The 18,515-nt window shown below is 33.4% G+C and overlaps 1 protein-coding gene across 1 annotated transcript; it reads right to left on the bottom strand.

The window, feature by feature from the left end:
- Positions 1–2,963: 2,963 nt before the first annotated feature.
- LOC131029448 (protein DETOXIFICATION 41) lies at positions 2,964–6,696 on the bottom strand. The gene is made up of 9 exons (XM_057959938.1): positions 6,214–6,696; positions 5,373–5,917; positions 5,186–5,272; positions 5,006–5,062; positions 4,257–4,495; positions 4,040–4,158; positions 3,773–3,859; positions 3,528–3,620; positions 2,964–3,380 (listed from the first exon to the last, which is right to left on the bottom strand). Exons 1-8 carry the CDS (start codon positions 6,526–6,528, stop codon positions 3,549–3,551), a joined length of 1,521 nt encoding a protein of 506 aa, XP_057815921.1. The 5' UTR covers positions 6,529–6,696; the 3' UTR covers positions 2,964–3,380; positions 3,528–3,548.
- Between the last annotated feature and the right edge of the window lie 11,819 nt (positions 6,697–18,515).

Genomic DNA, 18,515 nt, shown 5'->3' on the forward strand with positions numbered 1-18,515 from the left:
ACCCTAAGTAGTGCTCCCTGTTCATCACAAAGTACTACGTGTGTGACATTCCCTGTTCATCACAAAGTGTCACTCACATTCGCGCTCCCTGTTCATCACAAAGTGTTGCCTATCCTGGTGCTCCCTGTTCATCACAAAGTGCCTTGATCTATCCTAATCTTTCTAGAGGACCTGCTTGAGTGTATCCTCTCAGTAGCTTATCCAATCGACAGCGTATGTTTATCACAGAACTGTCGATTTGACCTAAAAGACTAAAACCATGCATTTAAACACACAAACGCACTTTTACAACAAAAACGCACTTTTAACTCCTAAACGCGCTTATAGACTGCACAAACGCGCTTCTGCGACACAGACGCGCTTTCTGAACACAAACGTGCCTATGCCAGACACAAACGCGACCAGGGAACACAGACGTCCCTACATTACATAAACGCTCCTAAAAAAGCACAGACGCTGCTACATTTCACAAACGCGTCTGTATTCAACACAAACGCGGTTCCAAGCACAGACGCGCCTGGACCCGACACAGACGCGCCTGTTGGACACAGACGCGGTTGCGCGTTTTTTGCACTTTTTAAATATCCTATTCCTAGCGCATTTATTGCTCCTAAACATGCATTTATGACAAAACTCGAAATGCGTGAAAGTACGAGGAGGTTTTCGGGTACTTACCGGCTCTCCTGCATCGGCTGGTCGCTGGAATCGGCGGACACGGTCGAATCTATGAATGAATGCCATCGCTGCTGACTGCTGCTGCCCTTTTCTCGCTCTGCACTGTGATCTTCTAAGGGTGTGGATGACAATGAGGATGTCTTTTGCCCGTGGTCTATCTTATAGCCTACCCTAGCCCTCGCCTTCATTTTCCCGAGTCAGTCTTTCTCATCCCGTGACTTTGTCACTTCATTCGCTCAATCCATTCTAGCCTTTCTTTCTTATCGAGAGATTGTCTGCAATCTTTTCAGACATTTTCATCTAATCTCTCGAGGGGGCATATCATTCCCATCCTGGGGCAACTCTGCATCAGTTCATCTTATCTTCTTTGAAACAATGCGACAAGCCGCATTGTCTCAAAGAGGGGCAAAATGTAGACACTCAAAATTGTCATGTCTAATTAAATAAATATTTTATTTATTTAATTATCTAAGCCTAATTCTTCTATTAATTAAATAAATCTTTATTTATTTAATTAATTCATTTATCCTCTTCTAGCCTTATTTCTCATTTAAATAAATACATTTATTTATTTAAATTATCCCTTTCCTAAATTGAATAAATATTTTATTTATTTAATTGCCCTACTTCTACTATTAATTAAATAAATCTTTATTTATTTAATTAATTCATTAGCTTTTTCTACACATGACACATGTCATTCATCTCTTAATTCATACACTACCTACCCCTTTCATTATTTTGGTATTTCTTATACCTACCCTCTAATCCTAGCCGACCTCTCTTTTTACACCTCTCAATCTTAACCCTCCATTTCATATTGTGTCTTCTATTTAAGGAGATGCCTTCTTCATTGTCAAACCCTAATGACTGATTTTGGAGTACTTGGCTACACTACAATTCCACTTGCAACCACATTCCGTTCTTTGTTGAGCTCTTGTGTATACAAAAATCTGAGAGCAAGCATATCAAACAAGATCAATGGAGATAGGAAGAATGGAGATCAAAACCCTATTGGACATGTGATGGTATAATCTTTATGATTTTAAGTTATTTTGCATTGTCTTAGGTTATCTTCATATGTTATGGTGGATCTTTGTTCATTGTTAGGCTAAGGTTTAGTGGTTGAATCCATTTTAGTCTTTCAATATTGTTGTTATTTGTTATCCATTTTCACCATATACAATTAATTTAATATTATATTATTTTAGTTATATTTTTAGAATATTATCTATAATTGATCTTAATAAAATAACAATTAATAATTATTAAATTATATCATTTAAACATTTAAATATATATATTAAAATATTAAATTAGTTTGTATATATTAAAATTATTAAAGATGACTATGGTTTTCAAAATGTATTAAAAAATACAATGATTTTAAAAAATTCTACAAAATTATAACTATAAAGAATACATAAAATAATTGATTTTAAAAATAGAAATAATTAATTTATAATGTAATTTTTTATTTAATTTAATTTTAAAGTGTGAATGGAATCCTTGTAAAATAGCCAATTCATTTAATTATCTATATATATTCTTGTCTGGCTATATAGTTGCCATTAAAACTAATTATTTTGGATTTCCTAAAAATCCGCTTATAACAGCTAAATTGTATTTAGCCAATAAGTGTACAGAAAAATAATTTTCGTAATTTATAATGTTAAAAATTGTACAATTAGACTTTGGTAAATAAAAAGATTGAAAAAATTAAAAGTTAAAATTTGTTTGTGATTGGTTAAAATTAATTTTTTTAATAACCAGTTAATTGGAAAAACGAAAAACTCATTACAATAGTATTGCCTAACGGCAAGTACTAATAATACAATCTCATATAATTATAAAATAAACATTGCTACCGTGTTAAATAAATCGATTATGAGTCTTCAAAACTATGAAACATGATTAATCCCACTATCTTATCTTCCATCACAAAATAAATTAAAAAATTATTATAATTGTTTAAAATCTAACAAATGGTGTTGTTCTAAATCTCACTTTATTACAGTTGACACAAAATGCTCTATATTGTATTGATTAACCCAAAAAAGGCCCAAGGCCCATATGATATTTTGATTTTCCCTTTATTGCAGCTGATACCAGATGCTTTAAATTGTATTGATTAACTCCCCCAAAAATAAAGCATAAAGTCCAAATTCTATATTTATTTGCCCATCAAATTCTAGTGATTGTGGGCCTAAGAGTTATTTTATTGTTTGATTGTTTAACATATATAATATTATCATGCATCTTATTATCTATTAATTGATAGCTTATGATTATGTTAACGGTCAACATCTGCTGCTTTTTTTATCAAAAACAATTACAAGATTCATCAACCTAGTAACATCATAACATCATGATACATTTAGTTTACACGAATATCTTGATCTCAATTTGTTATCTTAGAGAAACCTACCTGTAACAGATCCTAAACAGTACACAAGGAGTGCATGGCTATTGGACTATAACGACTGGGGGTGCTCTTTCCCTTAATCCATATTTTAATTGCTTCTATGAATGTCTGTGGACTAGACAACAAATACTTTTATTACAATAGTACAAAAATAAATACTCAGATTACATTAATGAACAAATTCCCGCAACTAAAGTTTTTTTTAATTTAGGATTTCTCCATGACAGAAATGCCCTAATTTGTAAACCCACTTTCGCTTTGCTTCTTGTAGATCTTCTCTCTGCAAAGACGGAAACCAAGATCATTCTATGGAAAGCTCATCAACTATGAAGTTCCCTAGTCAAGCCAAATAATTCCCCTCCATAAATGCAAAGGTCTTCAGGGGATCAACTAACAGGATGCCAATTTTGAAAAAAGGAATCTCTACCTGCAACTTTCTTCAGTTGAACTACGCTACTAGGTCTTGGACAGTGGGTTTCTCGTACCGAGTGCGTTCAATACGATCTTCGGCAGTTTGTACCTGCAAACACAGTTGACCTCTTATTATCATATATTGCACTGGGCCTAGGTATCAATTTTATCAGAGTTTTTTTCTTCTTATTGTCTGCAGTGATGATTTTTTTTTTCCCTTTTTCTTCGAGGTAAAGAACAGTTACATAGATTTAACTTTACCTCCTTATTCCAATTAGTGCGTGATGTAATCACAATGAGAACCAATGTTTGAAGTGCTACCCCAACAATCATACCCCACCATATTCCCTGTCAGAGGCCAATACAAAAAAAATTAGTAAATTAATACTGATTTTGAATTAATTTTGAGATCCTGATCATAACCCAATTCAAGTCCACTCAAAAACATCTTTCCACTTCTCTATATATATTGCTACCACTTCTACTTAACCATTCTCATCATCAAAACACAGTATGATCATCCATTACCTTTACTCCCAAATCAGTCTTAAACCCTAAAACCATTCCAATGGGTAGACCAACACAATAATATGTTGCCAAATTAACATAAGCTACCACAGCCTGCCATCCACATCCGATTGCCACACCTGCAAATCAAACTTCTCTTATATACATAACAGTAAAGTTTTCAAATGAAATCTACTAATATATTAAGATTAGAAAGAACCCGTGTAAATAAGCATACCTGATAGTATTGGTTGAGTGCCATTTAAGAGAACAGATATTGCCAGCAATGGGGTCAATCCAAAGACTGCACGCATAACCACAGTACTGCTGGTGAAGGCCATGCTCAGCTCCTTCTTAAGTACAAGAACTCCAATGGAGAGGATGACACTTATAAGGAAGCATGTGATCACCACAACCATTACTGAAAACCTTGCAGTCTTGGGGCGTCTTGCTCCCAACTCATTACCAACTCTTACACTGCAAAAACACAAACATGGTTTCAGAGTTTAGCTTTCACAATCTATAAAACTTTTACACGTTAGTATGTATTGGGCAACAGTTTGAAATGAGCATTTTTTTTTATTGTGGTGCATATAACAAGTGTGTCGTTATTATTAAGAAGTCAGAACAATAACAATAAGTAGTTAAGTCACATAAGTAGACAACCAAAAACAAAATTTTGAGATCTGATGTACCATTAAGATCTATGGGTGTGCAAAGTTAGCTATAAAGACTACTGGTAAGCTTCCCCTAATCTCATCTTAATGCACAGTTATCATAAGACAGTTCCTTAATGAAATGCATGATGAAAGAGTGAAATAAACTATTAAACCCTCTAAAGAATCAATTTGTGACATGTACTTATCAAGGTGCAATAAAGGTACAGATAAATATATGATATAATCTTAACCTTTCTGACTTCGACTTAGTTTTATATATGATAACAGAAAATGCAAAAAAATGCCCAAGAATCTTGTCCTGCATTACCTTGTAGCTGTGCTGAGGCCCAACATCATCATTAAGTCCCAATTCAAATAATTCATGCTGCAGGTTGAGCAGGATGGCACAGACATTAAGAATTATGTATAAAACTAAGCCCATTCTAATAAATGCCCATAACTTCATTTTCAAATCAGAAAAGACAGAAATAGGGCCCTACTGACATACCAGACAGAGATTGAATCCAAAGATACTTCTGCATTTGGCAGCAATCCTGAAACGAGCACAAGACCTTGTGTATACCATATTTCCAATCTGTTCATTGAACATTGACTCATTTCACATAAACCTAAGAGCATAAACCCTAGTCATGAACATTAAATGATTGCAAGTATAGGGAAGTGTAAATGCATACGTTAGCATTACAGCAGAAGCCATAGTTAACTTGAAGTAAGACCAGAGTCCAGTAAAAGCATTGCGAGTAAAGCCTGTCCATGTCTTCTTGCATGAAGGGGAGTAGAATATGTAAGAAGCAGTAGTAAAAACCAGAATCCACCATGACAAACTCAGTGTTAAAGCTGCCCCTAGTAGGCCAAATCCCAGCTTGTCAACAGCCAGCCAAGTTAATAAAATATGAAGTAAAAATGTGCCTGCTGATAAATATGCCAGTGGTGCCACTATGTTCTGAGCCTGCAGAAACCTCTGCATGGGATCACTTATTGCCAGGGCAAACAGCTGGGGCATTAGCCCTTTGGCAAAGATGGCTCCTTCTGCAGCTATTTCTTTGCTCTGGCCTATTGCCACCAATATAGGATCTGCATACCAGTAGACAAAAGACAGAAGTACTGCTGCTGTAAGCATTATAATAATGGCTCTTTGCAAGATGACTCCCATCATATTGTACTGTTTGGCACCATAGGCTTGCCCACACACTGTCTGCACTGCACTTGACATTCCCAACTGCAAAATTTGATTCAAAAACTTAATAAAAGAAGAAATTGTTGGCAAAGGACACATGCAAGACTAAATTTCTTCTTTCCACACTGTTCAGCAAGGTCAATGATGGAAAATTGAATAAAATACTAAATTATTATTTGATTGTTTGACCACTAAACTATTTGATTGTGGGACTCTGCTTTAACTTTTTGGGCTTTGCCCATATGACTCCAAGGGGTAATCTTGTATCCTCTATATTTTTTTGGGATATGTCTATATTAATAGAAACTGACATACTTATTCATAAAAAAAAAACTAACCATAATTCCATAGGCAAGTCCCTGGATTCCCACGTTGGCTATGGCAGCCCCAGCAAGCTGTAGCTCCCCCAGGTGTCCTGCAAACATCTGAGATATGGCACTCATCATGAAGTTTAATAAGCTAACTGATATGGAAGGACCAGACAGAATCCACAACTTCTTGGACTCCCTCAAAGCAGCTTTAGCAATCCCTGACCAAGGAATTTTTTCTTGTGATAACAAGACTTCAATGAGCATTGAATCCTCCTCAGACTTGTCATTTTTTCTCTGAACAAGTGATTCTACAAGACTCTCATCATCTCCATGGCTACTCATTGCAGAATCTGCTTGAAAATTGTGATCCCAACTCAAAACTTCTTGGCTCCACTCAAAAAAAGATATCACAGGTCAAAATTACTCACTCCTAGTAGAAAGGGCAATGCTTTACTGATTGGGATGGTCAATCACTCAATATTAAGTGTTCCCTTTACAACGAGCCAAGTGTTCCCTCTATAACGAGCCATAAATAGAAGAAGAAAGTTCTCATTTTCACACCAACTAGTCTTCACCCAACATGAGCCTCTCTATTTGTTTGGTCCCCAACTACTATTCCCAGGGATTGCATGCTTCTATAGTCAAAGGTGAAAATAATATTAATAAAATATAGATTCTTTAAAACATAACTACCTTACCGTCCAATAATATCCTAGTCAGCTTAATGAAAGCAACATTAATGTTCATAACTTCATGAGTTCTAGGTAGAATATTCACCCAATAAAGCAACATTAATGTTCATGACTTTATGAGTTCTAGGTGGGATATTCAAGAATTTGAAAACGCTACTTCAAAAATTGTTAAATTATTTGAACAAAATTAATTTAAAATGTTACTTTTATTTTTTTAATTTTTTTGATCCGTAATGAACACTTTTTATTAAATAATTATATTTAATTATATAAGTTTATATGTTTAAAAATAAAATGCTTATTTAATATTTAGAGATTTCTTTAATTGAAAAATGTGAAATTTTAGAAAAGATGGTGGGTTTTATGTAATATGCAATAGAACATATTCGAAAGATGTCAAAGATCATCTTTAAGTTATTATGGGGGATTGGGTTAAAGATTATTCTGAGATTGTAGAGGAAAATGGTTTAAAGAAATTCATTTGAAAATATTTCTCTAGTTGTCGTTTTACGATATACAAAAAGATTTACGCAAATAAGAATTGGATACTAAGAAGTTTTGGTTATTTATCATTGTTTTTTGTTTCTCTTCTTCCGAATTGGTTTAAAATTCTTTGCTAGAACAATACATATCTCCTCAAGGCATGTACTTTTGCATGGGTAGCTATTCATCATAAAATATTAATAGATGATCAACCCTTCAAATTTAGATAGTTGAGTCTATTCAAATGTGTATTCTACAAAGAAGATAATAAGATCATAACCACTCTGTTCTTCTTTGTCCATTTGCTAGTATTTGCTAAGAATGTTTATGGTTCAACCTAAATTGAAACTATTTTACCAACTTCCCCACTTTCTCATTTTCAAAGCTAGTCAACTTTATAAGAATGCAATGTTTCATGCATCTGAGTTATTGTTTTTGTCTCTATTGATATGACACATTTAGAGAGGGAAAATTTTTAATTTTTGGGAAGAAATGTTCCACCTTACATCAAGTTCTTTTAAAACTAGAGGTAGCAATTTCTAAAATTGTTATCTAGAGTTGGGTTTCTTCTTTAAAAAAAACAACAACTTGCGATAGGTTTGTTAGTTGCACGCTCTAAACTTTAACTTGTTCAGGTGGCTCATCTGAAATCACACTAATAGGTGAGCCCTATTGGAGAAGCTAGCTAGGGTAACTTCAAACAAACCATTGAAGGAAGTCAAAGATTAGAGAGCATTGTTTAAGCTTGGCCCTTGGAAGAATGATGTGCAAAGAAGGTGGAGCCTATCAAAGCCATCTCCTCCAACCTATGCACCCCTCATTCATGAGGTGAACAAGTTAAGTACTTTAAAAACTATAAGAATGCATGTCAAATGGATTCCTAGTTATGTTAAGCTTCATAGGGCAACATTGGTGGTTTTGAAGCTAGGTGTGTTTTAAGGAATGTGAATGGTCAAATGGTCATGGCGAGTTCTTTCAAACTACAAGAAGGTTCCAATAATAAGGCTATAAAACATGAAATCTTTTATCAAGGGTCTATCTTTTGGCCAAAGTATTGAAAATTAAGAAAGTGTATATTGAATGTGAGTCAATGGTATTTTTAAATATCATTTGATAACATAATCCTAAGAATTAGAGATTGAACAACATTTAAAAGCCAACTTGAGAAATCTTAGATAATTTACAATATTTTAATTGTATGCATTGTTAGAGAAAAGCCAATGGAATGGTACACAAACTAGTCAATATTTCAACTAGATAGATTCGAACACATGAAAAGAGCTAACTTCATGGATGCTAGACAATTTAGAAGATTTTAACTGCATGCATTGTTAGAGAAAAGCCAATATTATGGTGGGCAGAACTCGAAAAATTTGAGCTAATGGACTAAGCCAACTTGAGAGAACTTAGACGATTTAGAAGATTCTAATCACATGCATTGTTAGAAAAACGCTAATAGAATGGTCGACAAACAAGTCAATATTTCAATAGCGCATATTTAAGTGCATTGGTATGGGCCAACATAAGAGATTTAGACGACTTTATTTACATGCATTGTTAGAGAAAAGCCAATGAAATGGTAGATGACTCCTCGAAATTTCAATAGAACAAATTTAAGCTTATGGAATGAGTCAACTTGAAATATATTAGACAATTTAAAAGGTTTTAATTACATATTTATAAAAAAATCATAGAATGTTCGAGAAAAATCGGTAGATTGGTAGATAGACTGATGAATATTTCAATAAAACAGTTAGATAGTGTTGACTTTAATGACTGTAATAAACACACGTGTCCGTTCCAAAAAGTTGCAAATATCTTATCAGAAGTCGTCAGTATATTTGTCTGGCCGTGCATCCAATTGTTTGGGATTAAAGGCTTTTGAGGTACTAGGGAGTAGGTAACACACGTTTTGTATTTTTGCAGGTTCATTAATAAATTTTAATTTTTTTTGGTATGATAAAGTGGTAAATAAATTAAATCTTAATTGGTATCTCTATTGGCTATTGGCCATTGGCTACTTAGTTTGTTTTAGGCTATTATAGGTGGTAATTTGATATCTCACGCTTTAAATATTTTATGGGCAATTTCGATAAAGGTTCGTGGTAGAGCGTATGTTTAATAATTATTTTATTAAATTCTTTATAAATTTTTAATTATTTATTTTGTGACGTATTTAATATTTTAAATTTTTTTATAAAATTTTTATGTTAATTAATATTCATTATTATGATCTTTGTTGTGTATGTTATGTATTTTTTTTAAAACACTATTTCAATAAATAAATAATAGACGTAATGCATCAAGTCCCTGTCAAAGTGTCGTTAGTTTGCAGTAGATAAAAGTATAGATAAGATAGAGGGGGAGGGGGAGAGGAAGAGGGAGACAAATGGATAGAGAGATAGAGATAAAGAGATAAGCAATAAAGAGGAAGACGCAAAGGGAGACATAAAGATAGAGAGAAAGAGATAAAGAGATAGATAAGTATATAGGGAGAGGGAAAGATAGAGAGGAAGAGAGAAAGAGATAGATAGGTATACAAGGAGAGGGAGAAATAGAGATATATGTGATGCTATTGTCATCATAGATAAAATAATTTTGATACCATAAACTTTTTTAGAACTAGAGACATTGTTTTTCAATTATATATATATATATATATATATATATATATATATATATATATATATATATATATATATATATATATATATATATATATATTCTAAAGATAATGCACTTGAATTTGCAGTCGATTCATATGGAATACACTTTAAGTTTGAGCATTACATGTGTTGGTGGATTTCAAAGTTTATACAAATGAATTTAGGTGTGGATGTTCCTTGCTTCATATGCACTTGAATATGAATTTCAAAAAAAAAGATAAATGCAATATTTGATAGTTTCTTAATGCATTTTGCTTTTATATAAATTTAAAAGATTTATGAAGAGAATTACAAAATATTAGTATAAAATTTATATACACATTTATAATATATTATCTATCAAAATAATTTAAAATATTACCAACTTAAAGAAAAATTTACAAATAAACTAATTAAAAATAAAACAAAAATTACATAAAATTATGTAATTCATTTATATTTCAAATTTATTCTTATTAAATATCTTACTATATTCAACACAACTAAAATAAACTCAATATATATGTAATTATATTTTATATAAATATTATGAAGTTAACCTAAATCAAAATTAAATTCATGCATTCAAAATTGATTCATTTATTTTGTTGTGACAACTGAGATGGCATACTTATTGTAGTTGATAATTCGATGGTTGTAGAAGAGTAATAAATGATGTATTCCTTTATTCATAGTAATCTATTCAAAATAATGGACAAGGATTGGGTAGTTTAATGGTTGACCTCTGTTGATGTTTTCAATCTTGTTGCCTTTGTGATTAATAAATTTTTACCCTTTTTTCTTAAAAAAACAATTTGTTCAAAATAATTAATAAAGTAAAATAACAAAAATCTCACCTAAAAGAATAGATTGAACACTATTTAAGAGCACAAATAGTGCAAGAAATGGTTTCATTATAGACATTGCTTTTCTGACCTCAGTGATACTTGTAAAAGCTATACTAAATTCTTTTTTTAGTGCTAAAACTCCACCAGCGAGCATAAGACTAGTTAACACGCAAGTAGACACCACAACTACAACATAAAATCTTGCAGTCATGGGCCTCCCAACTCCAAGTTTTTTTCCCACTCTTATACTGCAAAATTTAGTTATAGCTATTTTAGATTGAATCAAGAAATGTAGCTTCAAATGAATTTAAGAGTATCTAGAGAGACATATAAAGTAATGTTTGTGCTCCAAACCTTACAACTACTCTTAGTCCCAACATAAGTTGCATGTACCAGTTCAAATAAGTCATGTATAACACATATTTAAGTTCAACTCATTAAGAAAGTTTAGTAATATTGAATAATGCAAGCCTTAATGTGAAAGGAAGCTAAGTGTAGAATAAACACTTCCAAATGCTAAATCTAACAAGAGAGATGGTGCAAAAATAATTTCATACAAACCCTTAACTACTACAAATTAGATAAACACATTCAAAATCAAATTTAAAAAAATAAACTCACAACACCAAATATATGTGGGAAAACCCTTTTGGGAAAACCCCCCCACTCCAAAAGCCAAACTCAATTGTATTATCATGATCAACCAACAGTTACAATACAGTGCCTAGAGTTAATGCTCTTCATGATTAAATACAACAACAGAGAATTCTAGAGAATAATCGACACATCAAAGCTTCTTAGAAGATATTCAACCTATCATATAAAATACACTAAGAAGCCACATATTTATAGAGCTCAACACAAGAAAAAAGGGCCCATGGTTTCCAAAACCAACTCTAACACCAAAAAGGTATGTGGTGTCATAAACAACAACTTGCTAAACCCATGACATGTTGCACATAGAAACCTCCAAAGCAATAAAGCATAACTCATCCATAGTGGTCACCTTGTCATATGCAACACCTACCTCACACCACTTGTCAAAAGTGAACTCCACTATAAATACCAATTGCCAAATAATGACTCTCCATGACTTTTCCACCAAACTAGTAACTGTCATAGTTCCAACATAACGACCTATGACACTAGTTCCCTCTTTTTAGGACTTCCAAAGTGGGTGTAATAAAATAAATATATAAAATAAATTTGTTTGGACTCTAAGGTTGAGACACTTTAATCCCAAAATTTGCCAAAGCATGGTCACCTTTCCATCTTCCACCATATCACAAACAAAATGAAACTATACATCAATATGCTTTGCTCTGGCATGGAAAGTAGGATTATTCACTAAAAAAATAGCACTCTAGATGTCATAACAGATAGTAATCTAACCTGCATAAAAAATCTTTTTAAGCCAAATGGCTTCCTTACAAGCATGAGTAGTTGCCATGGACTCTATTTCTATATTGGAAAAAGTGACTACAACTTGCTGCGTACTCATCCAACTGATAGCACCACCAAAAATCATGAAAAACATATCCACCGGTGGATCTTTTTTAGTCAATGTCACCTACCCAATATAAATCCATATGTCGACGAATGCAAAATAAATGTCGAGGTCCAAAATGATAACCATGAAAACATAAAGAATACTCATAATTAACCCTCCAATAACTGAACACTCTCTTATCAACATCCAAATGCAACCTACTAGGATTAGCCATATATCAACTAAAGACTCCCACTGCTTGGGCAATGCCTAGCCTCATATAGACCATAGCATACACCAAGCTACCAATAACACTCGCATAAGGTACTCTAGATGCGTCCTCCATCTTAGTAGGAAATTTTGGACAATCCTTCATAGAAAGCTTCACCCCCTGTAACATTGGAACAACTAATTGCCTACAAGTTGACATGTTGAATCTCTCCAACATAAAGTTAACATTCTTATTCTGGCTCATCCAAATTTCTCTACTAGATCTATCTCTAATGATTTCAATCCCAAGAATATATCTTGTTTCACTTAGATATTTCATCTCAAACTATGCTACTAATTGAGACTTCAAATTTTAAATAATTCTTCTACCATTCCTAATAAAAAATATATCATCCACATATAGGATTATGATAAGAATGTCACCATTTTTAGATTTGTAATACACACAATGGTTAGATTTAGATCTTAGAAATTCCAAAGACAACACATAGGTGTGTAATGGTGAAAATTTAGGGGTTACACCATTAGAGGGATGAAAACTACTAATTTGCCATTAAATTCAAAAGAGGGATGAATCCAATAGATCCAATCCCAAATCAAGAATGATAAGGATTGAATACTTATTGGATTTAAGGGTGGGTGTGAATAAATTGACCCTCTTTTGTGAGTTGAAATGTTGAATTAAGACAAAGTGCTGAAAAATGAAGGTAAAAATGCAGAAACAGTGAACTACAGATGCAAGATTTTTGTGTGCACTTGGATTTGAGCTATATATGCAGATTTGGATCTAATTTCCAAAAATGTTGGGACCGGTGTGCACGTCGCTCTGGTCCTCCTACTATTTCACACACCAAAGAGGGTTGATTCGTCTCTACAAATAGTGCCTATTTTGAAGAGTACAACTCTGTGCCTGTTTCCTGCACATAGAAGGAAAGGGAAATAGGTTGGGAATAGGGGATTTCCTTAGGTAAACCCCTATTTTGGAATTAATCATGAAAAATATAATTGAAATTGTTGTAATGGAAGGTTCTCCTTTTGAGGGAGATGTTGAATAATGATTGAAAATTAAGTGATATACCTCCTTGTGAAGTTTTGTTTGTCTCCACACGGAATTAGGGCTTGATGAAGTCTTCAACAAAATAGAATGAAAGATGTCTGCTTCAATGCTTGATTCTTGATTTTATTTTTGCTCCAAGGCTTGAAGGAAGAGTGATTAATGCTCAATTGTTCTTGAATGCTTGAATGCTTGATGTCATATGATTGTTGGATGCTTGATAGATTATTGATAGATGTCAAATGAGAGGGGAAAACCACCTTTTATACTTGCCCGTTGGATAAATTACTAATTTCCTGATATGAGCCGAGAGAGAGAGAGAGAGAGAGAGAGAGAGAGAGAGAGAGAGAGAGAGAGAGAGAGAGAAATCTCGTTCAATTTTAAAATAGGACCAAGGGGTCAAATGGGGCCCAATTTAGGAGGACCAAAACATGGCGCCCTAGTCAAGACTAAGGTGTTGTGCCCTGGTCCTACCCCTTTTTAGGACTACGATAAGATGCCAAATACATGAGAAAAGTAAAAAAATGCAATTCATGAGGGGTATGAGCATAATTAGGTCCCAATTAGACCAAGGGGCGCAAACGCTAAGGTAGGGACCCAATGCGGTAAAAAATGTACAAGGGTGCAATTTTAGGATGCTACATTTAGCCCTCACTTTAGCAGGAGTATAAACTCAATCATACTCTCGGTAAAGTACAAAGGGTTCACATTGAAAAACTTTCACCAAGTCATCAAGGAGACAAGATACACCAAGCCCCCAATGGACTTTAGGATCTCACAACTTTGATAACAAGATAAAAGGGACATCGTGACAAAGAGAAAGAGAGAACCATGACTACAAACTAGTAAGGTTCTCTTACTATGAGTCATGAAAGAAAATACCAAAGTTACAAAGCAAAACACAAAGTCTGCTAAGTAACTTAAGTACCAAGATATGCAAGAGAGAGAATCATTGAGCGAAGTGTATGCCCCCACGTTAAATTGATTGTGTACACCTTATTAGGAGAATTTTCTTTAAGGTAGGATACCCTCCAAAAAGAAAAGCACGCTATCACAGTATGCCCCCAAGAGAAGGAAAATCAAAGGATAATGATCACATGAAAACACAAAGCAAGGGGTGTTTTCTCTTAACCATGGGGTTAGTATGAGTTTTATGATAATTAATGTATATCATGTATATGTATATGCATAGAATTGTCCTCATTCCCCAAAGAAAGAAAAACCACCATGGAAGAAGGGCACATGTGTCTTTTGAGTCAACATAGGAGAGACCAAAAGAGATCTCAATGTTTTGCATCATCCTCAAGTAGACAACACTAGAGACAACAAATAGAAGAATTGAGAGACAAATATAAGAAGATCACAAACAAGCAAGAGAGGAGAAAGAGAGAATCTATAGCGCAAATGGAGCTAATCAAGCAAGTCATCCACCCCCCGATCTTGCTCATCATTGTTTTGGGAAGGTGGACAATATGCAAGAGGAGCCACATCAAGCATAGTAGATGAAGCTATCACAAGTTCCAAACAAGGACTATGCTCTAATGATGAGTCACTTTGTCTATTACTTGGAGCTAGGATTAATGATTTTAAAAATTGTTTAGATAAATCATTTTAACATCAATATATTGATATTCATCATCTGAAATATTAAGATCAACATTTTCATCATGAACAACATTCTCAGTTATTTCATCATCAAGATTAAAAAAAATAGGAGCTCTAATAGGAATAGAACTTGAACCATCATTTGTCTTAATCATTTTATGTCTTGGAGAATTAGGTTGAACTTCTTGGTTAGGAGAAGGTTGAGAAAATGTTATTGTATGCAGGAAAATTTGGTGATCAAAACAAATAAATTAAGATCAAATGGCCAATGAGACTCTTAGTGCAAGTATAAACTAATTTAAACTAGTTTAAATTCCCAAGGGGTGTCCCATTGTTATCTATCTCACAGGATCCCTAAAGCCAATGTTTTGCTCTCAGATCATTGAGCAAATGACTTAGGAATGAAAACTCCAAGAATGAGTGATATTGTGATCTATATGCATGAATACATTCTAAGATCTATATGATATGTTTAAAAATATGGTACTTAAGCTAAGATTGAGATAGTAATATGATAAAGAAATTAACAAATTATCATAACATAATATACTAGCATGAATATACTATTGATATGAAAATGCTTCTAAATTTTATGATGATATTTTAACAAAGAGAGGCTAAAATGCTTAGTAAATTAGACTATAATGTAGATGCATGAAACTTGGATATGAAGAATGAGGAATGTGAGATCTATTTATAGGGAAGATAGGGCAATGGATGGTTAAGATTGAATAATCTCAACAATGGTTGGGATTGAAAGTTACTCAATCCATGTTTACAATTTTCACCAATGAAATAGAGACAATTGTCAACAAGAGGTGGCCTGAGAGGAGATGCAAGAGACATTAAATGCCTGAGAAGACATGAAGGTTACCTTAGGAGGTAAGGTTGAGGTTGGGTTAGGGTCATCCATCGAATAAAGCTTTTACCCAAGGGGTAAACTCTTGTGCAAGGGTTAATAGGATAACCAAGGTTAAATCCATGAGTGCTTGATAAGACCCTTGGGTTAGATGAGGGTTAAGTTAGAGAGAAAGTCTCTAACCATGAGGGGAAGGTTGAGTTAACCATTAATGGTTTGGAAGACTTTGGGGACAAATTTGTAAGAGTCCTTCCAAATTTGGAGAACTCAACAAGTTAGCTTGTTGAAGAAATAAAGCCTTTAATGCTTTTAGAAGACTTTCTTCCAAATTTGAGAAGTGACCTCCTCAAATTTAGGGAAATGACATGATTAGAGGGATTAAAGCTAATTCATTAGAATTAGATGGTTTCTATAAGAATGATTAGGAGGCAAGTGGGAAATGTAGGAGAGGGCAAGTGGGAGAAAAAAATAATTAATTAAAATAAAATGTTTTATTTCAACTAAAATAAATGCAACTTGCATAAATACAAGTGGGGGGATTTTTATAAATAAATTAGATTTATTTATATGCAAGGGTCAATTTTATTAAATGAAAATTTAATTAAAAAGAAGAAAGGGGAATTAATTAAGTAAAGTGATTTATTTAATTAAAGGAGAGAAAAGGTTTAGGTGAATTTAATTAAATAAATTGAATAATTTATTTAATCAAATAGATGAAAATGAAGAAATTAATTAAATAAGATTTAATTCAATAGGGGGGATGGGATTAAAATAAATATTAAATATTTATTTCAGAAAGTGGTCAAATATATATGTCTACAATTATTATGTCAACAGTTGGTATCTTCGGGGAAGAAGTATTTTAAGAAGCTAGTTCATGAGCTCTAGCATGACGTCTCTGTCGGTGTTCTCTTGCATAATGGTTTCTTTTAGTTTTAGCCGAAGGTTGTGAAGGTTTATGTTCATCATGCGTAGGCTTATTTTCTTATTTGAAGGAAGGATGCATAGGAGAAGGTCTTTTAGGTTGAACAATAGGAGAGTTCGAGCGCTTCTCTTTGTAAGATGTAGGAGGTATAACTGCACCATATAAAGGAGGAATAGGAGGTGTAGGGAGGAGACTAAGTCCATCATGAGGAGGAGGAATAGGTCTATCCTTAGGATGAAAAATATGTTTATTCTTAGAAGGAGAAATTGGTTGACGCTTACAAGGAAGAACTTTTCTATCCTTGGGAGGATGAATAGTCTCGTCCTTAAGAGAAGGAATAGACTCTTCCTTAGGAGAAAGAATATCTCTATCCTTAGGAGGAAGAATAGAGTTATCCTTAAGAAGAGGCATATGATCATTAGTTAGAGGATGACTAAGTGTTGGATTTCTAGGTTTACTCAAGGATAAAATCATCTCATTTTTCCATTTTTGATGATATTGAAAAAGAGAATCACTTCTAGGTTTGAGAGATTGGAATTGTTCGGACCAAAAATAATCAAGACAAACATCTCTTTGCCTAACCATGGGTTGGTACATGCTATGATTAATAGTTATGATCTTGTTATCAAGAGGGAATTTCAAGCATTTATGAATGGTAGAGGGGACCGTTTTCATGGAAGAGAGTCAAGGATATTCCAACTTCATATGAAATTGTTTTGATGTAGGAATTATAGAAAAGTTAACATCTAAAACTTTAGTACCAATCTCAATGGGAAAATAAATAGAACCAATGGTGGCACAAGAGAAACCATCAAAGATTTTAATCACCACATCATATTTCTCATACGTCACTTGATGTAATTATAAAGTATAAAGAAATTCTTCAGTTATCACATTAACTATACAAGCTAGATCAATGAGCACCCCTCGAGAGGGTATGCTTTTGATTCTTGCAGTGATATATAATGGGCCATCAGGTGCTTCAACAGTCTCATTAGGATCAAATGTAATGCATAAGTCCTTAGGAGGTTCATTTTTATCAATAAGGTTCACCACATTATTAGACTCAAGGCCAAGATCATTGGGAGAGAAGGCAAGATGACCAGTCTCAATCACATTAGTGGAATGGGAAGGTAAAGGATCAGTGAAAATTTAAAGATTTTGATTAGGAGGAGCTGCTGATTTATTTCCTTTATCATTCACACCAGCCACATATATGATATTGTTATCAATCAAGTATTAAATCTTACCTCTCAAGGAATAACACTTTTTAGTGTCATGACCAGGTTGATGATGATATTGGAAAAAAGCTTTGGAATCAAATGCAGGTGACAAAGGCTTGGTTGTATCAATTGGTTTAATAGGGGGAAGCTTCAACACATTCCTTTATAACAATTGCATCATAATATTATGCAAAGATTCAATAAGAGGAGTGAATTATTTTCTAAAGTATTTAGACAAAGGAGGCACACCTATTGTTGTGTCTACTACTTGATTG

This window comes from Cryptomeria japonica, chromosome 4 (genome assembly GCF_030272615.1).
Source record: "Cryptomeria japonica chromosome 4, Sugi_1.0, whole genome shotgun sequence".
NCBI classification, from domain to species: Eukaryota; Viridiplantae; Streptophyta; class Pinopsida; order Cupressales; family Cupressaceae; genus Cryptomeria; species Cryptomeria japonica.

What these genes read in the sequence shown, in the direction of transcription:
- LOC131029448 (XM_057959938.1), bottom strand. Translation starts at nt 6,528, where the DNA reads ATGAGTAGCCATGGAGATGATGAGAGTCTTGTAGAATCACTTGTTCAG. An exon ending in GGCCTCAGCACAGCTACAAG is followed by an intron (nt 4,496 to 5,005) that starts GTAATGCAGGAC and finishes GTGTTTTTGCAG; the next exon opens with TGTAAGAGTTGGTAATGAGT. An exon ending in AGACTGATTTGGGAGTAAAG is followed by an intron (nt 3,860 to 4,039) that starts GTAATGGATGAT and finishes GGCCTCTGACAG; the next exon opens with GGAATATGGTGGGGTATGAT.